This window comes from Manihot esculenta, chromosome 18 (assembly GCF_001659605.2).
Source record: "Manihot esculenta cultivar AM560-2 chromosome 18, M.esculenta_v8, whole genome shotgun sequence".
Taxonomy (NCBI): Eukaryota; Viridiplantae; Streptophyta; class Magnoliopsida; order Malpighiales; family Euphorbiaceae; genus Manihot; species Manihot esculenta.
Genome location: NC_035178.2, coordinates 10,529,321 through 10,555,184, shown reverse-complemented (window position 1 = coordinate 10,555,184; position 25,864 = coordinate 10,529,321). Strand labels below are relative to the sequence as shown.

Here is a 25,864-nt window from a genome sequence, read left to right as displayed (position 1 = left end):
ATTTTACACGTTATTTTAATTCTTTTCTTTTAGAAATGTGGTTATTTTTAGTTTTATACGAATTAAAAAATTAAAATAATTTTTTTATATTATATTTAATTTTTTTAGTAATATAATTAATTTTAATTTTGTTTTTTATTTTACTTTTTAATTTAAATGAAGTCGTAGTGGAGGATAGTGGTAGAAATTATTGGTAGATGGCATTCCTTTAAGGCTAAAAAGATGGGCAGTTTGAGTTCTCTACCATTCTATTAAGCAACTTCCTCTCATCTATTTCTTTTCTTTTTGAGTAGTAGGTTGAACCACTCATTATAATCATTTAATTAATAACTTTACCATCCTTTATTCATTTTATTTAAAATAATTAAAATAAATTATTTAATAATCTATGAGCTAGCTAAATCCTTCCCACTTAAACTGCTGGGCTTGACACCTGAGGACTGCATACTTGTGAGATTGCGGCAGTGTCCACTGATATTTGCAGAGGATCTCCACCCACTTCTTCCAACAGAACTAAAAGGTTCCCTGTAGGTTTCAGGAAAGATCGCGGCACATTGTACCTGTAAGAAGCAAAACTAAGTCAGATTTGTAGCTCAATAAGCTAAACATGCAGGCTTCAGAGTAGAATGGCTATACCATATTTGTGATGATCCATTTGGAGAGCGATATGAGGGCCAATATCTTCCAAGGCTATTGCCATTAACCCAAGCTTCACCTTTTCCCATGGAACCAAGGTTCACAGCAACCGGTGCATCTCCTGGAGGTGCATCAAACAGTGCCTGCCACATAGGGAACACATTCAGATTAGTGATCAGATAAAATGATTTTAGTTAAATAACAACATGACTTTGTTTATACCATTAGCAGCAATGGAGGTTTAGTACCTTATACCATGTCAATGGAATTTGACCTTTGGAAAACTGTCCCAACTGGATTTGCGTTGAGTTGTTCTGTGTAAATTCCTAAATTCTCACCTCGTAATCCTACCTGTGCATCAAAGGTTAACTTGTTAAGAATGCTGAAGGGATTATCAGGACAACAGAAGCTTGAGATGGAGTGCATGAAATTTAAATGACCTGATATCCCCATGAATAATTTGTGAAATCCTTGATACCCTTACTATCTTGAATCGTCACCGTCCTTATTCCGGCCGCCGCTCTCTCCAAATGTGCTCCCGAATCCTTTAAACCACAATTGGATAAAAAGTTTTTGAAATGTAAAATTTGGAGAGGCATGAGATTTGGATATTACCGGCAATCCAACCATCACACTTAGCAAGGGGACATTGTTAACTCCTGCATTCAAAGATACATTGCTTTGCAGGTTGAACTCTGGATTTTTCTTACTTCCTTGAACACATCCTGCAGGAAAAAATAGGACAAGAATTGAGAATAAACCCTGCTAAATTTTAACGTCATAGCCATGCAAAATTGCCAACCCACCTGATGCTTGGCCATTGACAAATGCACGCAGAACATGGCCAAGTGATTTCACATTCAGTACTGCTCCTGCATCAGATGCCTCTTGCTGAAACCTAGTAGCCGAAAACAAAGCTAATATAAATTGCTCTTCATGTTAGGGAATTGAATTCAAAAATATGGTGACTGTGATCACATGTGGCTTTACCTGAAAGTGTACCAAAGATAATCAGAAGCATCTTCAGTAGCGTGCATTTGCTCCAACAGAATCCCTAATCTTCTTGAGGTGTCATCGTAGTTGACAATTGCTTCATGGAATTCTCCCCACATTTGTGCAGCATCCAGCAACCTGACTTTGAACATATTTCTTGTAGTGCACCCTGAACTTACCTGTTTCAGAACAAAATTTTGTCTGAAATCAGAAGGATATTCCTAGTGCAGAAGAGTTTCTGTTTTGTCATTAATTCACATAGAGACATTAGATAGTGCAGGTTTTGTCATGCCTTGGCTGTGTTGAATGCAACATTTTTGCAGTCAGGTAAGATGCTTATAGATTCTGGAGGCAGATCATATGCAGCACCTTGGAATTGCACAGAAGCTTCATTATGTGCGTCATTGTTGACCAGAAAGGCTGCACATTCTCCTGCTTTTCCATTAAACACATAGGCCTACACATAACCAATTAAATTAGTAAAAATGTATACATCCAACCAATCTACAGATGCCACATTATCTAAAATATAAATATTATGATATTATTAAAACCCTTATACCTGTTGCAGTTTGCCTAGAGGGATGCTCTTTTGCTCCCCTGAAAGTAAAGTATCTGAACACTGCCTTATTGCAGCATGCAGATCCTTCAGATGACCCCATGTAGGCTGCCTAGCAAATCCTAAAATCATCAGGAAGTGTGTTCATTAGTGAACAGATAACTTTTTTTTTGGTATAATTAGCTCTGACTGGATGCAAATTCGAGACCTTACAACCCTGGAAACGACTCTAATGAATTAAAGCCAATTGGTAGTAAATAGATAATTAGTATTAAGGAAAAGGGCACAAAAGCTGGAAAGAGAGAACATACCATACTCATCAAGAGGTGCTAGATCATAATAGCTAGCTGGAACAAATGCTGATGCTGTCCTTCCAAAATTGGTTCCTGCATGATACTGGAAATTTTCAGACCAAAATGGCTCAACATAAATGTAATATATTTTATTATTCTTATTAAGACCAATTACAAAACTTTGATTTACCATGTAATAATTGACAAAGCTTCCTTTCTTTGCAATGATGAACAATGCAACTTGAAATGCAATGTCCTCCACAGCTCTCTTGTGTATGTCCTCACCAATCACTACATACCGAGTAGTCCAGTTCTCGGTCCAAATTGCAGGCTTATGGGGGGAATTGGGGCTAACAAATGTCTCCCCACATCTCAATCCGTTGCATGCATTTATCTGAAAACCATATCCAAATCTAAATACATGTCTATGCTCAAATTCAAATTCAAATTCAAAATTAAAAGAAAAGAAAAGACAAACCACAGGATCAGGAGCATCGTCCTGTTTACACATAACCCATGGGACTCCAGTGTTGAGTGCAACTGCCATTTCTGCTGCCCATTTTACATACGATGGCCCTTTCTCATCAAATGCTTTCTCAACCATCCCATACTCATTTTCAATCTATTTTTATTTCCACAAAATCAAAAATTTTAAAAATTAATTAAATCCCAACAATTTTCTCTCTCTAATTAATTAATTTAAAATAAAACCTGTGATAATATAATTGGGCCTCCTTGCGAAGCATACAACTTCTCAGATTGCATCATTGTTACTATTTTTTTCACAAAACTTTCCATATGTGTCTTGAAAGGTTCATTATCTGATCTATAAACAATGCCTGTGATATTCTGAAGCCAGATTGGTAACCCTCTGCAATAATACCATAATTAATTAATTTTAATATTTCTTTTTTTATAAAAAATTAGGGAATGTGTTTTACCCGTAAGACCATTCAGACTCAATAAAGGGTCCAATTCTGAGACAAACGTAAAGGCCTTGTGCTTGAACTTCCTTAATAAAACTTACAATGTCTCCTCTTCCGCTGAAATCAAACTGCAATTATAAAAACACCTATAAAATAAATTGAATAATATTTTGATTTTTTAATTAATAATTATATTTTTATTTATAATAATAGATTTTGAAAGGAAAATGAATAAAATTATATGATATTTTTTTATATTTTTTAATTATATATATATATCTTAAATTATGATATTCTTATACTTTTCCTTTAATTTTATATACATATATATTTTAAATTATAAAATAACCATTTGATTCACATTTTTTTTTTATATAAATAGTCTAAAAATGAAATTATCAAATATATTTTAGTATACCATGACAATTTATATTATACCAACTATTTTTTCGTATTTGAATTATTAAAATTAATAAATTAATAAATTTACTAATTAAGCATTAATTAATTTTAAACATTAAATATTATATTATATAGTTTTTTAAAAAATTTATTAGTCTATTTTTTAATTTTATAAAAATTAAAATTAAAAAATAATTAGTCGTTTTAATTAAATAAATTTTATTATCATTTAAATATCATAATTATTGTTATTATTTAACATAAAAAATTAATTTAATACGATAATTTAAATAATTTTAAAAATATTGGATAATAAATTTTGAATTATTAGTATTGGAATCGTTTTTGAAAATATTAAATTCGAACTAGATCCTAATTATAAAAAAGGAAAGAAAAATACTGAGTGCTATTTGCATGAAGAAAGCAAGCAGATATCTGGGAGACATTGGTCAAGTGAGTCGTGCATCGCTTATGCCACAAGAAAAACCCCACCTCAAAATCAGCTATAAGTCCATATTCGCTCCTATATTTATTAAGAATTAAAGCAATCTATTTTAATTTTTTTTATCAAATAAAAAATAAGATTTCCTCTCTCCTCTATTTTTTTAAAATATATTTATAAAACCTTATATATGGAAATATATATATATATTATTTTACTTTTTAAAATTAAAATTTTACAAATAAGTTCTATAAATACACTTTAAAAAATAGAAAAGAGAGGATTATTTTTATTATACTGAACCAAATGAATTTTAATTTTATTATATTAAGTAATAAAATACTAATTTTAGCTTACTTATATCAAAATTAATTAATTGATTATAATTGACGAAAATCTATAAAATTAGGCTATATATAATAATAAAATAAAAAATATTTAGCTTTTTCTTCATTAAATTTTATGACATATTAACGAAGGAATTTTGCTTACACAAAATAAAAAAAATTATCATAAATATTTTTATTGTTAAGAATAAAAATATTTAATTTAATTATATATTCACGCTTTCCTTGTATTTTTTTAGGAAAATTTACTTTTTAGTCCCTGAGGTTTAACGTAATTAACACTTCTGTCCCTCTATTTTGGCGACCCAACACTTAAGTCCCTCACTTTCTCTTCCGTCCAAATTCGTAGTCCTTCCGTCCATTTAAACCGTTTGGTCAAAGAGTCAAAGGTGAGATATGATAATTTTTTCCAAAAATGCCCTTCTCTCCATGTGAAATCCCAGAAGAAGAAGAAGAAGAAGAAGAAGAAGAAGAAGAAGAAGAAGAAGAAGAAGAAGAAGAAGAAGAAGAAGAAGAAGAAGAAGAAGAAAGAAGAAAGAAGAAAGAAGAAAGAAGAAAGAAGAAGAAGAAGAAGAAGAAGAAGAAGAAGAAGAGGAAGAACTTGCAGAAGAAGGAAGAAGAAGAACTTGCAGAAAGAAGAAGAAGAAAGAAGAAAGAAGAAGAAGAAGAAGAAGAAGAAGAAGAGGAAGAACTTGCAGAAGAAGGAAGAAGAAGAAGTTGCAGAAAGAAGAAGAAGAAAGAAGAAAGAAGAAGAAGAAGAAGAAGAAGAAGAAGAAGAAGAAGAAGAAGAAGAAGAAAGAAGAAGAAGAAGAAGTTGCAGAAAGGGGAAGAAGAAGAAGAAGAGGGTTAATTTTGTCAATTTACGTGTCCCAAACGGCTATTTTGGACGGAAGGACTATGAAATTGGACAGAAAAAAAGTGAGGGACTTAAGTGTTGGGTCGCCAAAATAGAGGGACAGAAGTGTTAATTACGTTAAACCTCAGGGACTACAAAGTAATTTTCCCTTTTTTTTATTTATATTGCATTCTTTTCTTATATTTTATTAATAATTCTATTTTTATTTTAAATTGTATTCAACTAATCTATTTATAAAAAAGATTTGTAATCCCATTTAATTTCTTTTTTATTTTAATTCAGGTCAATCCTATTTTAATTTGGATTAAGCTATTTATTATAATTCTACTTTAATTTGTATTCAAATTATATGTGTATAAAAAAAGCTCTTTTATTAATGTTATATAATTAATTTTCATGATTTTATTTAAGCGATTATTGAAGTAAAATCAATTTCTACCTGTATTCTTATCTAATTTCCTTTTAATTATATTTATTATAATTTTAATGCCACTTTCTTATAAGAAAACTAAAAAAAAGGAAAAAATAGTATCTTGTTTAAAAATAATTTTAAGTACATTTAAAATATTTTTTATTCAATTTCATGTGCAAATCGTTTAAAGTAGGTTAGCACTCAAACATGTGGCAAAAATCTAAACAGACAATACTCGATTTTACAAAAAAAAAAAGACGTTTTAGATTTCAGCTCTTTGTTAAATTGTTAAAATTCACCCTCTCATCTACTTATAGAGTGAAACTCCATGAAAAGTGATTTGGATAATGCAATTCAGCATATCCCCGTTATATCTATAATTGCGGGACTCCATATCCACTCGCGGGTGCTAATCGGATTTTAAGAAATGTAATAATCAACTCCATTTTTATAGAGTATAAAAACAAATGAATATAGAAATTAAAGTATATAATTTTTACCCAACTATTGTTGAGTTTAAAATATCACATTACACTCTGCTTTTCTCTTCAATTGACTGACTTAATCGTCAAAGTGACTGACTTAATCGTCAAAGTGATTGCCGTAGGTGCCAACCATATCACAATTCTCTTTCTTATATTGATCAATCACAATATAATTCTGTTTTAACTCCAACCACATCACAATTTTCTTTATTATAAATTGAGTGCCAGCCACATCACAATTCTCTTTCGTGTAGATTGACATCTATACAATTACGATATAACTCTGTTCCATCCAAATAAAAACAGAATCTAATGAAATATGAAATCTTAATGTTTAATACAATAAAATATCTTTTCAAATTAATTTTCAAAATTTTCAATTGAATAAAAAAATCAATGAAGAATAATATCTTATTTGATTCCGACAAAGAATAACCAAAATCTTTAATGTGTTGCAGAAAATTAATTTCTTTAAAAATTGAATGCACAAAAAAACTATTATCCTTTGGGTACAAATAATCCGAAATCATTCCAACTGGAATGGTTATGAAATTTGCTGCTGTCATCTGCATTCTGCAACAACAAGCAAAGATTTTTCATTGGCTGAACATGGATCACCACCAAAATATCTGTTTGTTACAGGAATTGAACATCTCATTTTCCCTAGACATGCCTGGAAAGTTATAGCAGAACAGCCAAACACAAGTCAGCAAAGGAACACTTAAACTGAAATCACAATAGAAAATGAACTTCTAAAATGAGGGTGAAAGAAAGAACTCATCACCTTTTCAACAATAGCTTTAGAAGAGTATGAATGGCAATTGCCAACTGCATAAGCAGCAGTACAGTTACCAAGTGGAGTTCCATAGCTTGCAAATGCAATATTAGAAATCTTGCTATTTGAAGGGCAACCCAATTTAACTACTGCCTTTCTCTGCTTAATCTTCATATATGTTTTAGTTTTCTGTTCATATACTACCCAAGAAGATACAGGAGGAAGATGAGAAGCAGTCACATAACTGCATACTTGTGAGATTGATGCAGTGTCCACTGAAATTTGCAGAGGATTCCCACCTACTTCTTCTAACAGAACTAATAGGTTTCTTGTAGGTTTGAGAAATGATCGAGGCACATTGTACCTAAAATCAAAACAAAGTAAGATTAGTAGCTCAACAAGCCAAACATGCAGACTTCGGCTTATAATGCAACCATTATGAGTACAGTGGTTATACCATATTTGTGACGAACCATCTGGCGAGCGATATGAGGGCCAATATCTCCCAATGCTGTTTCCATTAACCCATGCCTCACCCTTTCCCATGGAACCAAGGTTTAGCGCAACCGGCGCATCTCCTGCAGGTGCATTAAACACTGTCTGCCACACAGACAACACCCTAGATTAGGAGAAATTTTATAGGAAAAATTACTATTCTTCCATAGATTAAGTAGTAATTTTCCCAATTATAGCCATTGAAAAATCGTTAGCATTTACCCAAAGATTTAGCATTATGGTAAGTAAAATAATTCAGCATGAGTACCTTATACCATGTCAGTGGATTTTGAGGACTGGAAAAATTTCCCCACTGGATTTGGCTTGAGCCTTGTTCTGTGTAAAGTTGTAATTTCTCACCCAGTAATCCTACCTGCATCAAATGGTAACTCGTAAAGAATGTGAACCAGGAATGTTTAGAGATTTATTAAGATAAGAGAATTTTGAGATGGTCTGCACAAAACAATACCTGATATCCCCATGAATAGTTGGTGAAGGTCTTATTTCCTTGATTATCTTCAATCATGACTCTCCTTAGTCCAGCAGCCTTTCTCTCCATATATGCTCCTGAATCCTTTAAGTCACAAGTGGATAAAGAGTAGTTTTTATGTGTTCAAGAAATTAAAATGCCATGTTGCTCAAATAAGGGTATAAAAATGTCAAATGTGGAGAGGCATTAGATTTGTATAATACCGGCAAACCAACCATCACGCTTAGCAAGGAGACATTGTTAATCCCTGCAATCAAAGATACTGTGCTCTGCAGGTTGAACTGTGGATTTTTATAACTTCCTTGAGCATATCCTACAGGGAAAATAGCACAAGAATTGTGAAGAACTCCTGCTAAAATTTTACGTACTAGCTGATATAACTCGTGCCTCGCCCACCGTGTGAAGACCTTTTAACCAAAACTTATTAGTTCGTCACTGATGATATGGCTGTGACTAAGTCGAGGCTGGGTGGGCGAGATAGAGTTATATTACTAGCAAAGCAAACAGAGTACAAGCAAACCCACCTACTGCTTGACCATTGACAAATGCATGCAGAACATGGCCAAGAGATCTCACATTGAGTACTGCTTCTGCATCAGATGACTCTTGCTGAAACCTATTAAAAAACTTCTTATTAGAAAACTGAAATAAAATGTGGTGGCTGTGATCATATGTGGCTTTACCTGAAAGTGTACCAAAGATAATCGGAAGCATCTTGGGTAGTGTTCATTTGCTCAAGTAGATTTTCTGATTTTATTGAGGTATCCTCAAAATTGATTACAGCTTCATGGAATTCTCCCCACGTTTGTGCACCATCCAGCAACCTGTTTCTTACCATGCTTCTTGTAGTGTACTGAGTGCTCACCTGTTCAGACAAATTTTGCAGGAAAACAGCCCTTTGAGATGTTGGGTAAATTAAAGAAAATGAAACATGTTCTCTCTGAAATCAGAAAATCAAGCAATTAAAAGGCACATTTGGTCATGCCTTGGCAGTATTGAAGGCAACATTTTTGCAGTCAGGCAAGATGCTTATAGATTTTGGAGGCAGATCATATGAAGCATTTTTGAATAGCACAGAAGCTTTATTTTCTGTGTCATGGTTGACAAGAAAGGCTGCACATTCTCCTGCTTGTCCATTAAACACATAAGCCTACACATAACAGATTAAATAATTAAAAATTTCTAACCAAGTAATCAAAAGAAAAGAAAGTTCTTGGTCTCTAGTGGCTTTACCTGTTGCTGTTGGCCAAGAGAGATGTTCATTTGTGCTCCTGAAAGTAAAGGATTTAAACACAGCTTAATTACTGCATGCAGATCCTTTAGATGACCCCATTTAGGCTGCCTAATCAACCCTAAAACCATCATTAAGTATTTATATTAGTAAACAGAAAATTATTATTAACTTTAAAAAAAAAAACATATAGTTGAAACTGGGAAAATATACCATACTCATCAAGAGGTGCTAGATCATAATAGCTTGGTGGAATGAATGCTGAGGCTGTTCTTCCAAAATTAGTTCCCCCATGATACTGCAATTTTTCCCATTAATGGCTCAACATAATTATTATTTATTAATATTATTATTATACCAATGCACGAGCTGTCGAGTTTGAACTCAGTTGAAATTAATCGTATAAAAAATTATTATTATTATTATTATAAATATAGTGATGAAAAATGTGTGATTTACCATGTAGTAGTTGACAAAGCTTCCATTCTTTGCAATGATGAATAAGGCAACCTGAAATGCAATGTCCTCCACAGCTCTTGTTCGTATATTCATGCCATTTATTACATATCTATGAGGAAGAAAGCCAACAAAAAAAAAAGTTTATAATTATAAATTTCAAGAAAATAACTTATTTTTCCATTGTTTATCTAAAATATATTTTTTTATTAATTTTTCTGAGCGGTCAAATATAATAAAATAGAAAAATATGCCCTGAAAAAATATATTTTTTATTTGCATATTAGAGTAAGCATTCAGTCTGTTCGGTTTAAAATTAAATTGAATTAAATAAATTGAAAATTAAAATTTTGGTATTTATAAAAATTGAACCAAATTAATTTTGATCAAAGATTGAATTGAATCGAACCAGTCTGATTCGATTCGATTTGATCAGTTTAATTTTTTAATAATTTTTTTTATTTTTTACACTTTGCTTTTAGTATTTTAAAATTTAAAATTTAATTAAAATATTTTAACGTTAATATAATTTAATGTTTTTATATTATTAAAAATAATATATTATTATGGCTAATTAGTTCGTTTCGATTTTTTTAATTTTTTTTATTAAAATCAAACTAAAATAACCGAAATTTTGAAATAATTAAAATTTTTAAAATTAAGAACTAAAGTAAATCAAAATGAATAAAAATTAAATTAAAATTTTAAATTAATTTTGATTAAATTTTTTCGATTTGAACGGAATACGACTCGTTCATGTATTATTAAGTATATTTATATTAGGCTTCCCAAGAGGTGATACATATACATACCTAGTAGTCCAATTCTCGGTCCAAATTGCAGGCTTATTGGGCGAATTAGGCCCCACAAATGTCTCTCCACATTTCAATCCGTTGCATGTATTTATCTTTAAAAAAAAAAAAAAAACTTTCTCACCATTTGAGAAAAAAAATTATAATAAAAAATATAAAATCACAATAATATTCATATAAAAAAATTATAATATTATATATTTTTTTATTACTAAATTTATATAAATTTATTTTAAATAAATATTTATTTTTGTAGTAAGCTATTTTAGAAAAAAGAAAAGAAAGACGAACCACAGGATCAGGAGCATCATTTTGTTTACACATAACCCATGGGACTCCAGTGTTAAGTGCAACTGCCATTTCAGCTGCCCATTTTACATATGCTGCACCTTTCTCACCATATGCTTTCTCCACCGTTGCATACTCATTTTCAATCTATTTATATACACAAAATAAAATTTTCTCAAATATTTGAACTGGGATTAATTTATATATATTAATCTGAAATTGAACCTGTGATAATATAATGGGGCCTCCTTGTGAAGCATATAGTTTCTCTGATTGCATCATAGTTACTATTTTTGTCGTAAAACTTTGCATTTGAAACTTGAAAGGTTCATTGTCTGATCTATAAACAATGCCTGAGATGTTATACAGCCAGAATGGCAACCCTCTGCAAAAATACCATAATTATATGTCATATTAAAGTATAACATTATATAAATAAAAAAGTATTTTTAAAGGGAAAATAATTTGTAATTTTATAACAAACTATTTGTATAAATAGGTTTAAGATAATTTTATTTTTACTTGCGTTTATGCAACATCCCAAAAATAAAATAAAGTAAATAAATAAATAAATAATAAAAATAAAAAAAAGAAAAAAGAGAAGATAAAAAAAATAAATTAAACATTTAATTTAAGACAAGTGGGTTAATACTAGCCACTTAACTCAAATTAATTTTATAAAAGAAAAAGAAAAGAAATGAGTTAGGGATTAATAGAGTAGATTTGAAAAGAAGAACGTTAGGGACTTCTTCTTTTCAAATCTACTCTATTTTCTTCCAATTTTTCACCCAATTTGCTAGCTATCTCATCCAAGTCCTTTCCCTAGTTAAATATTTAAGGTAAGAGGAAGAATTAAGGAGGAAATTCAAAATGGAGGGAGAGAAAATAGTAACTAAATATTGAAAATTTTAAAGGTATGTTAGGGATTTGATATAGAAATGTTTCTTATAATTTTTTTTATGTGAAAATTTATGCATGATATTGCATTAATTGTTACAGAATGTAATGTCTCCGGCTCAATTAATTAATTAATCGAGTAGGAGGTATTACAATTTAGTTTTATTGACTTGTTATTTTAACACTGGCCAATAATTATTTTGAATACATATTAAATTTGGGTTAGATTTAACATATCATTTCATTTTTTGAAATGAAGATCTAACTTATTTTAAAATTAACTTAATAGAAGGGTGTATATAATTTTTATAAAAAACACATTATTTCTATTTCAAATCAATATAATATTTAATATATTCACTCTCGCTTAGGATTACACCTCCAATAAATATTACCTGCTCACTCGAATATAGTTTTGAAAAAGGGTATTTAATAGTTGGTTTGGATCAAATTTGGATTCAAACCATCCTCATCCATCATAGTTAGTTGATTTTATAATTAAATTCAATTCAAATTATATATATTTTTTATTAGTTAACCAGTGATTAACTATTTAAACTATTTATTAATTTCGTATATGATCAACTATTAAAATTAATTTATATATAATTAATTATGAAATATAACGGAAAATCATTCGGTTCAACTATGGTAAATTTTTTAATATAATGAAAGCACAATTAAAAAATATAAATTAAAAATATAATAAAAAATTAAATAAAAATAAAATAATTAAATTTAAATAAGAAATATCTAATTAATTTTATAAATTATACACTTTCAAATTTTATAAATTAAGAAAGGCTTAATTTTAAAATAAAAATTATAATTATAATTTTTCAAAAATTTTAAAAATAAAATAATTTATGCATATTATTTTAATTATTTTTAGAAATATAACTAATTTAATTTTATAGAAATTTAAAATAAAATATATTTTTCACATTTATTTAACTATTTTTAGATACGTGACTATTTTTAAATTTTATACAAAATAAAAATTAAAATAATTTATTCATATTAATTTAACATATTATTTATAAATATGACTAATTTAATTTTATAAAAATTAAAAAATTATTACATCTAAAATAATTATAGAAAAATAAAATAATATATCTGTAAAATATACTGCAGATTTAAAAATATGACTAATTTTTAATTTTTTTAAAATTAAAAAATAAAAATAAAATAATTGAATTGAGATATTATATTATTATTAATAATAGAAATAAAAAAAATCTAATTAGTATTATATTCAAACTAAATATAAAAATTAAAAAAGTAAAGATAAAGTTAAAATTTAGAATGTATAATTAAATATGAAATAATTATTTATTGGTTAATCAACAGAATAAAAAAATTATATAAATTTGATAAAATATTCAAACTAATTCACTATAATCATTTAATTAAATTTATTGATTTAAATTGAATAAATTTTTCTAATTTTGAACTTGAGAAAGTATATTAAATTTTACGTTAGATTAAAATCAGAATAATATATTCTTATAAAAATTTTAAACACACATTCCTTTAAATTAATTTTAAAATAAATTAAACTTAATCGAAATTTAATAAAACAATATTTAATATTTTGAATTAATCAAAATACTAATAATTAAAAATTAAAAAAATTAATTATAAAAAAATACTTCTTATAATATTTTACTAACCACTGTCACAACAGTTATCGGACCCATCATATAACTATTAAAATAATTATCGTTACGTAACAAGATATATATGAGTATGATAAATTAGTGTGTTAGAGAAAATGTTATACCCGTAAGACCATTCAGCTTGAATAAAGGGTCCAATCCTAAGGCAAACATAGAGGCCTTGTGCTTCAACTTCTTTGATAAATCTTACAATGTCTCGTCTTCCACTGAAATCATACTGCATTTTTAATCGCAAACCATACAATATTAGCCATCAATAAGTAAATAAATTAGATTGATTTGCTTCAGAAATTCAAGACTTATTTAAAAAAATAATAATTTTAAAAGATAAAAGAAATGAATGTACCTGAGCAGGTTGTGGTTCATGGAGGTTCCAAAACACATACGTGTCTATCACATCAATGCCTCCTTCCTTAGCTTTAGCTATCAAAGATGGCCACATCTGCAATTGGGTGTTCTTCTTTAGTAAGAAAAACTTCTTTTTTAAAAAACATAATAAAAATAATGCAATTGCAGTGAAATCCCCGCAACCTAACTCCAACCATATATTATTATAATTTAGAATAAAAAAAAAAAAATTTACAGATCCAATTTCTGTATTATTTAATTTGTATATTTCTTGTATCGATCGTCAATTTCTTGAACTGAACGTCAACTAACTACATTGTTACCGTTGAAATCCAACCTGTTGAAAGGTGGAACTCATAATTTTTAATTTATAATTATATTAAATCTAGAAAATAAATTTAATATAAAAAAAAAGTTTGCTGAAGAAAATATCGAAATATAAAGTTGGATATACATAGTTTTATTTTTTTTTTAATAAAATTTTTTGGAATTTTAAGTTATAGGTACCTCTGGAGTGCTTCGCGGATAATGAATAGAACCAGAAAACAGAAGCTTTCGTTGGCCATCAATGATCAACGATCTACCATCGTAAGTTACATTTCCGCCGTCAACGGTGGTGATCACTGCTAATAGAACCAGCAGAAGTAGAATCCTCACCATGGCCAAAAACCATATATGCATGAAACTCTCTCGCTGGCTCTGAGATAGAGACAGGAGAGAACTGATCTCACAGTGAAGACTGAGCAGGATAGTTGTGATACTGCTTCTAAGTTCCTTTAAATACAAGAGAAGAGGAGAGATCACATTGGAAAGCCAATATGACAGTTGGAATAATAACATTGTCTACAAAGTCTGAAGATTTCATTTAATTAAGATTCTTAGATTTATTAATAAATACGATAACAAAAGAGTTAGAAACTTAGAAGAATACAACTGGACTAAGCCTTCGTCACAATCTCGAGGAAATCTATTCTTTCCTACCTAATGTTAAATATTATTTTCTATTTTTTATTATCTTATTTTTTAAGTAGTTTTAAAATTATTACTTATTTTTATTTTTTATATATAAATTAAATTTATTAATTTCAAAAAATCTCAATAAATTTTATATTTATAGTCTACACTTTTAATTCTAGATAAAAAGTAATACTTTTTAAATTTATTATAATTATAACAATTTTTTAAATTAACTTTATCAAATTTAAATTAATTTAAAAAGTTTCTAAATTTATAATAAATTTAAAAATTAAAATTTTTTTATTTAAAATAAAAAATTTAAGTTATAAAAATGAAAACTCATAAAATTAAAATTTTTTTATTAATAAACCTATAAATTAACTATTATAATCCAATTTGATGACCGTCGAGCTTTTTCTACTCTGGACGAGGCTAGGCCTAAAAGGAGAACAATAACCTAAAATCCATCAAGCCTTCCTTAAGTAAGACCGATCCAGCCTTCCAAGCCCCGATCTGAAGGCGCGGGGTAGGCTGGGTCCACTACGAGGTTGGATCCACCATGAGCCCGGGTTCAATGAGAAGAGATATCCGGCCCACATATCCAGCAGACTTGCTTACACGCGTACTGGAGGAAATTAAATGGCCGTTACGCATGGAGCAGGTGCTTGACACATCCGTACGTACGGAGCTGGGTGACAGAGACAGCTAGCACTGTGGCAGAGAGACAGATATACATCACGAGTAGAGAGAAATGGGCTCTCTCTCTCGCACTTCTTCCGTCTTCTTACTAGACTCCATTCTCCTTTGTTCTTCTCTCTGCAACTCTTACCTATTCATACTACTCTCTGCAGAGTAAACGTTGCATTCAGGTAAATATTGGCGGCCTATTTTCAACTTTCAATCTTCATACTACTGAATTTTAGAGTCACTCACTATTATTAAATCAACCGTGATAGTTTAAAATTATTATAAAAAAATATTTTTTATCATATATAATAATATATTTTAATAAATAACTTATTTTATAATATATTTTAATAAATAATTTATTTTATATTTAATAAAATTATAATTTTAATAATTTTTTATTTATTATAAAAAATAAATAAGTGTCAGGTGAAAAAATAATTATTTTTTATAATTGCTACTTATCATAACAATCACACATAAATAATAAAAATATATAAAATTTAACATAAATCTATTCCACAATAAATCTATTAATAATAAAAATAAATTTTAACTACTAATTATTTATTCTTTCTCCCAAAATCACTTTGCATGCCACACTCATTATTGAAGAATTTTTTTTCTTTTTTTATAATTGATCACCGTCCAATACAAGTTTAATCAGACTTTTCAAACACATTTTTTTAGTAAAAAATTTTACTTAAAATTTTTTAAATAAAATTAAAGTAGTAATAAGCCTTTTTTTCATTTAGCTACCATCCTCTAACTACTATCTTCTCTAATATTCATATTAAATAAAATTAAAATAATAATAAATTTATGTGGCGGTCAAACTCCAAGTCTAGCGTACTCATAAAATCTTGGCGTGCTTTATAAATATGCCTGAAAAGTTTTATTTTAAAAAAAACACATAGAGGAATGACATTGTTTATAATTTTTTAAAGAAAAATGGATAAATAAATAAATTAATTAATTAATATAAATATTTAAAATTATAAAAATTAAATTTCTCTTCATGCAGCTGTACTTGTTTAATTAAGTGTGAGGATAAGTGAAGTTGGATTCAAAATCGAATCAAAATGAAATAAATTAAAATTTTAAATTTTAATATTTATGAAAATTAAATTAATTTTAAGTAGAAATCAAATTAAATTGAATCGGTTTGATTCAATTCAGTTTAATTGGTAGAATTTTTAATGAATTTTTTTTATTTTTTTTATATATTATAGTATTTTAAAATTTAATTAAAGTATTTTAATTTTTATTATGATCTAATCTCTATATTATCAAAATTAATATACTATTATTCACTAATTATTTAATTTTATTGATTTTTTATTAAAATTAAACTAAACTCAATACTTTAAAAATAAAAATTAAATCGAATAAAAAAATAAAAAATAAAATCAAAATTTTAAATTAATTCAATTTGATTAAAACTGTTGCAAGTACTCACTTTCTGCATCTTCATTCCAAATAATATAAGTTAACTAAACTTTCTTTCCAAACAAATAAAATTAAAAATATTTTAGTTTATTTTCAATTACCTTACCTTACTTTAAAAAAAAAAAAAACTCTTATTTTAGGTTTTTAAACTCTTTCTAAATCAATCCATTCGATTTTAAATTAAATTATTTAAAAAATAAAACAAAATGAATGACTTAATTAAGGGAAAATAATGTTTGATTTAAATTAAAATAATTAATCAAATTAAATTAATTTAAAGTACTATTTGATATTATTTTTTAAAATTTAATTTAATTTTAAAAATATTGATAAATTAGATTCGATTTAATTTTATCCAATTAATAAATTTTAATAAAAAATATAATATATTTTAAATTCAAATCAACATCAATCTATTTATAAAATTATATATTTTAAGATTTTCTTAACTAGTCTTAAAATTAGCTTAAATAATAAAAAATCATCTAATTTCAAATTTAAATGTAATTGAAAATAATTAAGAAATTTAAAGGCATTTTTTATAATCCATTATTTCTCTCATTTTAGCTATCATTTAACCATCAAACAATGCTTTATTGCCATGTAAAAATGCATTTAGTTGCCTTTTTGGCTGCCAACTGTCACTCCAATCTCAAATCTGCAAATATTTTTATCCTAACCCTAAATCCGCAAATAAAAAGTCTTCCATCCCTAAATTTACAAAAAACCCGAGGTTTTAAGTCTTAATCTTGCTAAATTTCTCTCGCTTTATTCGGAGTGAACTCTCTCCATATCTCTTCGAGTAAGGATGTAAATAGTTTTTACTTTTTGATTTGACGGGATGTTCTTTGAGTGTGAGGGAGATTTTTTATATCTTGCCTATTTTTTGTTGGTTGTTTTATTTTTTCACTTTTTCACAGATGGAGTTTCTCATATTGCTCGCTAAAACTTCTTTAATGGCAACAAATTTGGCTTTTCTTATGGGTGCTTCCTCTCTGATTTGTTTGTTACTTTTATCTTGAGATTTTCCTTCTTGATTCTGACTAAGGGAGTCTTGAGGTGATTGAAAAAGTTTTTTTTCTTTTTATTAGGCATAATATCTAGCACTCTGCGCCCCCTTTGATCTGTGTTGCATATGCGGTTTACTGAAAATATTTCGTTAATCTACATTAAAAATAATTAAATAAGATTATCTATAAATTAATATTATATTTGATAAAATAATCTAGAAATTATATTTATTTTATATCTGTAATTATAATATATTTATTGTTTTAATGGTAAAATTTTAATTTTCAAATAATATTTTTTATTTAATTAATCTATAAAAATTTATAAAAATAAAAGTTTTATCTGACAAAATTTCAAAGTAACATAATAAAATATAGCTAAATTTCTTTTAATGCAATAACAAACATATATATTACTGTTAATATTTTTATTTTCTGAAAATAAAATAAATATTAATAATTTTTTTAAAAGTAAAAAAAATATATTTTTATTGGGTAAATATGTGGATTATAATTTTTCACATGATAAATTATATACTTTTATTTTATTTTTCACCTCATTATCAGTTAAAATTAATTTTTTTTATCCTATTGGTATATGATTTTATGTAACTTTTTGAAATATCATTAAAATAACTTGAAATTTATTCTTTTATATTGATGATTAACAAATTAATCTAAAATAAAAATTTTAGAACTAACAAATTATTTGAAATAAGATAAAGAAAAATAATTATTTAAGAATATTCATCATTCTTATTATAAACACGATAATTAAGTTAAATAAAATTATTATTTATAATGAAAAATTTATTAATTATATTCTACCATTTTAATATAAATTTTTAATTTAAGAATATTTTTTAGTATTTTATTAAATAAATTAAAATAAAATTATTAAATAATATAATTTTCATCACCGAGTAGTTATTATTATTATTATTTGATAATATTTTTATAATTATATACATTATATTAGATGAATAAACAAAAAAACAACCAACTATTTTTTAATAAGAATATATTTATAATAATAGTTTTACAAAAATTTAAATCCAATAGTAATGAACGTCCAATTTGGTTTGATTCACGATTAATAAGTTTTATGATTTTCTTTAATTAGCTTCGTATATTAAGAGTCCTATTTATTAAGAATTATAGTCTCATTAGAATTACATCGGATATATAGAAAATAATTTTAAAATTAAAAATTTAATTTTATATTATTACTTATTTTTATAAATATTAAAAAAAATAAAAATATTTTAATCCATTTAAAAATTTGCCCCTCATTCACACTTTTATATATACACTAAAATCAATTAAGGTGCCTTACACGTGGTTAAAACTTATTATATATATTCATAAATTTTTTTTTAAATAAAAATTTTGGAGTAAAATCTAATATCATTTCATTTATCACCAGATTATATCTGAAAGAGTAAAATCTGAGATTTCTCATATTTATTTATTCAGATATACTTACTAATAAAACTTATAAATGCTTTTAAATTATTATTAATATTATAAAAAATAAAAAATTAATTTATAAAATATAAACATTAATCTAAAATAATATAAAATCATAATTAATTTAAATTTTTATGAACATTAAAATTAACAGTAGATTGTCTTAAATAAATATTTAAATATTTAAATATAAAAGTTTCGATTTTTATTCTTTATAAACGAATAAATTGTTATAAAATTTTATAATAATGAAACAAATATAAACTATATTAAAATATAGTTTATAACAAAATATAATATTTATTTTAAAATTAGCTAATATTAATTTTTTAATTGACTGAATCTATTTTTAAATTGTGTAACTGTAAATATTATAAATATTAATCAATTTAATATTAAAATCTTTTTTTTCAATGAAAGGGTTAAGTTTACATAAATTGTTTATGAAAATTAAAAGCTTTCACAGTTTAGACGATTTAAATTTTTTTTTTTAACAATTTTAATTATAATAAAAAATTAACTAAAATAATTTATATATAACTCTAATTGTAATATTTTTAAATGCAAATCTATAATTATAATTGAATTAAAAATCATAATAAAATTATATCCATTAAGAAATTTAAAATTTGAAGTTAAAATAAGAAATTTATTTAACTAAAGTAATTTTTTAATTCATAATTCAACTTCAAAATAAAAATAATAAAAACTTTATCCATTAAAAATCATAATAAAATTATATCCATTAAGAAATTCAAAATTTGAAGTTAAAATAAGAAATTTATTTAATTAAAATAATTTTTTTAATTCATAATTTAAATTTAAAATAAAAATAATAAAATTTTTATCGATTAATCTAATAAAGTTTAAATTAAATTTAAATTAAAAACTCACTTAATTGAATATAATTTAAATATTAAAATATATTCTCAATTAATTTGAAATTAAATAAAATATTAATATAATTAATTTAAAAAATTTTAAATAACAAAAACATTGTTATTATTAAATATTAGTAGGGATATTTTGAAAAATCTCATTATTCTCCCCCTCATCGCACTCTTATATATAGTATAAATTATTATAGATTATAGATAATTAATTAGATAAAGAAAAAAAAAAAACTCAGCAGTGGCCAATTATTTTTGTTAATATTTTTATTTTCTTTTTTAAAATTAGAATTTCAATTATAGGTGCACAATTTTTCATTATTAAAATTAATTTTAATATAATTAAATTATTTTTTTTTAAATAGTGATAAAATTTAATATAATTTAGTTAGTTGTCATCGTCTCTAACGGATTTATTCTGATTTCTGCCCCTATGGTTTGGGTGAGAATAGGGCAACAACTTTACCGATGAAAATTGTGGAATTTGCTGTCTCACTTTAAATATTCTAACTGATTTACTAAAAATATCAATCCGACAGTAAATGAATTTTGCAATTTTCCATTACACAATTTATGTGGGGAAGACAAATCCCCAAGTCAAATCTCGATTTCACAATCGTTGTTGATCAATATATAAATATTCATGGAAGAATACAAGCAAAAGAGTCTTGTGAATGCAACTGCAAATTAGAATTTGCTGCTGCTGCTGCTTTTTCTTCAATTTCAACATTCTCATAGATCTTGCAGTGTTCTTCACATAACAGCATAAGCGTAAGTTAATTTCAAACCCTCACTTAATTATGTCCATTTTTATAATTATAATTATATTTATATTTAAAATATAATTATAACATTTTTATTATATGATAGTTTTTATAATAATAAAATTAATATTATTTTAAAATTTTTGTTGCTAATTCTAAGAAGCATATTCCTAAATGCTAAAAGTAGAACTCCCACTTACTGAACGTTTATGTATTTGAAATATATTCACATAGTATTTGCTTCAAGCATATTCCTAAATGCTAAAAGTAGAACTCCCACTTACTGAACGTTTATCTATAAAATAAATACATAAGCTTTATGTGAACCCCACTATAATTTTACACTATAATTTCATAAACACGGGTCTATAAATATTTTTCACTATTTATATAATAATTTTTATTTAAATTGAATTTATATGGACTTGTAGTATATATACATGAGTTTTCATAAAAATCTATTATGATTTTAAAATATGAGTCTATACACACCTGAATGTGATAAATTTTTTTCTATTTATAGAAAAATTTTTACCTAGACCAAATATAAATAAATAAATTTTATATGGATTTATAGTGATTATAAAATGTGTGTCGATATAAATATCATATGGTGATTGTAAAATGTGTGTTGATATAGATATTATATAGGTGAGTTTTTCTTTATTAATAGGTTAATTTTTATTTAAAACGGATTCGTGGACCCATAATATAAATACATGCAGCTTTTATTATGATTATGAATTTTATTAATTGGTTAATTCTTATTTAAAACGGATTTGTGGACCCATAATATAAATACATGCAGCTTTCATTATGATTTTACACTATGAATTTTATTAATAGGTTAATTCTTATTTAAAACGGATTCGTGGACTATAATATAAATACATGCAGCTTTCATTATGATTTTATACTATGGATTTACGTAAATTCAATCTAAGTAAGTTTTTTTATATTCATTTGAGCAATTTTTATTTAGATTAGATTCACGTAGAGTCACAATGTAAATACATGAGATTTTATATAAATCTACTATGATTTACTCATCAGTTAGTGAATTATCTCAAAATATATAAAAAGATTTACACCATATGATTTTAGATAATTTTCTGATTAAATTATTAAGGAAATAATATATGTCTTTCTAATTTTTCATTTTCCAATTCAATTCTATATATGTAATAAGCTCTAGTGTTTCAAATATGTTGTAATAATTATTTTCTTATAAAATTTAGACATGCAAATATATATTATGACAATAGTTTTATAATGACTTATATAGAGATATGCAGTCAATTAAATCGATTTAATTTAGTAAAATGATTTAAAATATAAATTATGAAAAAAATATATAAAAAATTAAATTAATACTTTTAGTTTGATTTCTCAATTTTCAAATCTTAATAAAAACATATTTATACTGATATTCAACAAATAGATTGATAGACTTAAAATTCAACCTACTAAACGTTCTAAAAAAACAAAAATAAAAGAAACAATCCATCTTACATATTCAAAATTTAATAATCAAATTTGATAAAGAAAAATACAACTGTGATCGACACATTAAAAATATACTCGTCAATCCTCAACAATTATTAAAGGAAAAAATCTCATGGAGAAGATGAAGAAGAAAGTTGAGGCTCGCTGGTGTTGCTTTGGCCTTGCGAGAGACAATCTAGTGAAGGGGAGTGGCTATGATCGGCAACCGAGGAATATGAGCAACGGGACTTTGTGACCGATGCTGCGTTTTGCTCCTGTTGGTTGGTTGTAGACACTTGTTCTGAGAGATTGGAGAATCTGGAATTTCAAGTGAAATTAAATTAATTAAGCCAAATTGAGTAATAATTTGTAATTGAAATTGAATTAAAAAAAAATTTAAAACCAACTTAAGAATTTAAATTAAAAATATTTAGTTCGAATTAAAACTAAATATTAATTTATTCTAATGGTTTGATATCACCGTACACTATTAGAAAAAATATTAAAATTTTAGATAGAAATATAAAATTTTAAATTATTGAGGCGATATTAGTATAAAAAAATTATTCATAAAATGTATTACACTAAATAATAATAATAATAATAATAATAATAATAATAATAATAATAATAATAATAATAATAATAATTTCCCTCTTATTATACTTAATTTCTTTAATAAAAGGGAAACTTAGTTACTAGCATCAGTGGGCGCAACTTCTTATGTAATGACCGAACTAAAGATGAAATTTAAAATATTTTATCAAATGAAAGGAAAAATTGGGAAAATCAATTTAAGATATAATAATTCTACCTCTTTAGAATGTGTTATCAAATAGAAAAAAATCTAAATAATCAATCAATGAACTCTAATAGTAACAATAGCTTTGAGTTTCAATTACACCAAAAACATGAGAATAGAAAACCTAGAGAGTGTCCTCACTTTGTACAATTATTAATGAATCTTATAAAAAATTAATTTATACTATCAAATTTAAATTTGATTCTAATTCGGACAAATTATTCTATTTTAAATAGACGTGTGATTTAATACACTCTTCATATTAAAACTATATTAAAGCGTGAAATATTTATGGGGATTCAATATCAGCGAGAAAGTTTTGATGACATATTAAATTTGGATCAGATTTAATTTATTTTGAAAGTTAATTAAAGTTGGAGTGTCTATGACCCTATTAGGAGCACACTATTTTTCTATATTAAATTTAATAGATATAAAGTTAAAATATTTATTTAATAAAAAGATATTTTTTAAATAATCAAAAATAAAATTACATACCTTTTGTTTTCTGGTGAAGATAATTCAGCATTGAAAAACACGTCACAACAGAAACGAACAAATCTATTGCAACACCAGGAGTTTGGTATTTTTCCATTGCAATAATTAATGGAGGGTTTATGAATAATTCTAGCCCTACAAATTCCACTCATCATCATCATCCAAACACTCAAAATAATCAATACAACCTTTTTACAAGCCATGAAACTTTTTTTTTTCTTTTTAAAAAATATTTTATGGTTAATTTATGTGTTAATTAACTGGATTATTTATAGCTGTTGTTTCATTGGATGTATTTTTTTTAGTAAATATTTTTTAATTTATTATTGTTAAGGAAGTTTGTAATTTTAATAATGATAATTCCATTAACTAATAATTATACCTAATTAAATCTATAAAATTTGAAAATGTTGATAAGGGTTCTATATCCTTAATATAATAGAATATTTGCTACAGTTATCAACTAATCATCAATATTTTCCAACTAAAAATAATATTATTCAAAAAATAATTTTTTTATTAGTCATGTAATTCGTCCACGAGAAATGTATCTTTTACGCCCGAATGAATTTTTTACCATAAAAATTATTGAATTAAATTTTCACATCGTTTGGCATTTAAATTTTCATATTAAACATTAAAATTAATTTACACAAATTAATAAAAAATAATTATTATTTTTTGATTAAGAAGATATTCCTATAAAAAAATAAGACCTATTGAATAAAAAATTATCAATATTTACATTAATTCTCATTTATATAAAAAATTCCAAATCTTGAATAATAAAGTAAAAAATTTTTAATTTATTATAACTATAATAAAAAATAAAAAATTAAAATTTGAAACTTTGAATAATAAAATAGTGCTTAAAATATATTTTTTTATTTTAATAATTTTTTTTGCTAATTTTATTATTTAGCCCACATTTTCATTTTTATATACAAATCATAGATTAATGAAAATTTAAAATATATATAAAAAAAATTTATAAATTAAAATATATAATATTTTTTTTATTTAATATTAACATCGAGTTTTTCGTATATAAAAGATATATACATAATTTTAATATTGAGCATAAATAATTAATAAAATACTTTAATAAATAATATTTTTATATGATATTTTATATAATAGAAAATCTGAGATCCAATAGAATAGGGTTTTACAAGGGTTTTGGTATTAGAGAATAAAGCCTAAACTTTCTGAGGAGGGGACTCCCCTTTTATCCATTTCGTCTTGCTTGCTGGTGACGTGTAAAGGTCTCTCCAGGATTGGGCCACGCATCTCTGCCATACAGATTCGGGCGTACGAGGGTATCAGGTGCCTGCCCCATGCGTAACGGCCTCTGATTCTCCTTGTGCGTACGTTCGAGCGGATCTGCCAGGCTGTCTGGTGAGTATCATTCTGGATCCTAGGTTGGGCCGAGAGTTGGGCCAGAGAGGAAAGGGCCTGCTTTGTGCGGACTGGGTCGATCTGAGTGAGGAAGCTTGGTCGAGCCCGGCCTTGAAAGTTGGATGAGCCGGGCCTGCTTTGAGTACCAAGTACGTGGGCCTTTACTTTGTGGGTTTTAGGTTGTGGTCGAGGCCCTGGACCGGGGTGAAGAAATCTAGCGGTCATCAATTGCCCCTTCACCTTCTCAGTAGTTATTGCTCCAACTGCCGAGGGGGTGAATACCGAGAACCATTATGACAGCGCCTGTTCGTGTTCAGATGCCTTCATAACACCCTTTCATCTTTTTGTCACTGCTCAGTTTTTGAATCCTATCTGCTCTTTCCCCTTTCTGGCTTTTCTCTATTCTCCGTGTTCTCTGCTATCTTTGCTTTCCTGTGACCGTCATCTGGTCATGCCTTTTCTTTCCTCTTCCATGAATGTCTTTTAAGATTCGGACATCGTTAGCTTAGAGTCTAGCATAACTCTACCTTGTGCTAAGGCCTTAGGCTCAGAGTATATATATCAGTGCTAGCTCTTCCTCATTCTCAAACCCTCTGTTGGAGCGAGAGATTCTTGTTTTATCTGCGAAG

At 26.3% G+C, this 25,864-nt stretch overlaps 1 protein-coding gene and 1 pseudogene across 2 annotated transcripts; both read right to left on the bottom strand.

Annotated features, from left to right (window-relative positions):
• Positions 1-412: 412 nt before the first annotated feature.
• Positions 413-6,613, bottom strand: LOC110606205 (annotated as a pseudogene).
• Positions 6,614-6,733: 120 nt separating this feature from the next.
• Positions 6,734-14,585, bottom strand: LOC110606435 (beta-galactosidase 16). Of its 2 annotated transcripts, XM_021745237.2 has the most exons (18): positions 14,333-14,584; positions 13,824-13,919; positions 13,582-13,694; positions 11,124-11,283; positions 10,902-11,045; positions 10,611-10,705; positions 9,802-9,910; positions 9,556-9,640; positions 9,345-9,463; positions 9,097-9,261; positions 8,795-8,976; positions 8,636-8,727; positions 8,315-8,424; positions 8,091-8,195; positions 7,890-7,994; positions 7,584-7,726; positions 7,136-7,490; positions 6,734-7,024 (listed from the first exon to the last, which is right to left on the bottom strand). In XM_021745237.2, exons 1-18 carry the CDS (start codon positions 14,504-14,506, stop codon positions 6,914-6,916), a joined length of 2,463 nt encoding a protein of 820 aa, XP_021600929.1. In that variant the 5' UTR covers positions 14,507-14,584; the 3' UTR covers positions 6,734-6,913. The 2 variants fall into 2 exon arrangements, with proteins under 2 accessions (XP_021600929.1, XP_021600928.1); XM_021745236.2 differs by having other exon boundaries at positions 7,136-7,726; positions 14,333-14,585.
• Between the last annotated feature and the right edge of the window lie 11,279 nt (positions 14,586-25,864).

Coding starts and splice junctions, on each gene's coding strand:
- LOC110606435 (XM_021745236.2), bottom strand. CDS start 14,506: ATGCATATATGGTTTTTGGCCATGGTGAGGATTCTACTTCTGCTGGTT. Junction 13,920..14,332: donor ATCCGCGAAGCACTCCAGAG/GTACCTATAACT, acceptor ACCCAATTGCAG/ATGTGGCCATCTTTGATAGC. Junction 7,727..7,889: donor ATCCACTGACATGGTATAAG/GTACTCATGCTG, acceptor TCTGTGTGGCAG/ACAGTGTTTAATGCACCTGC.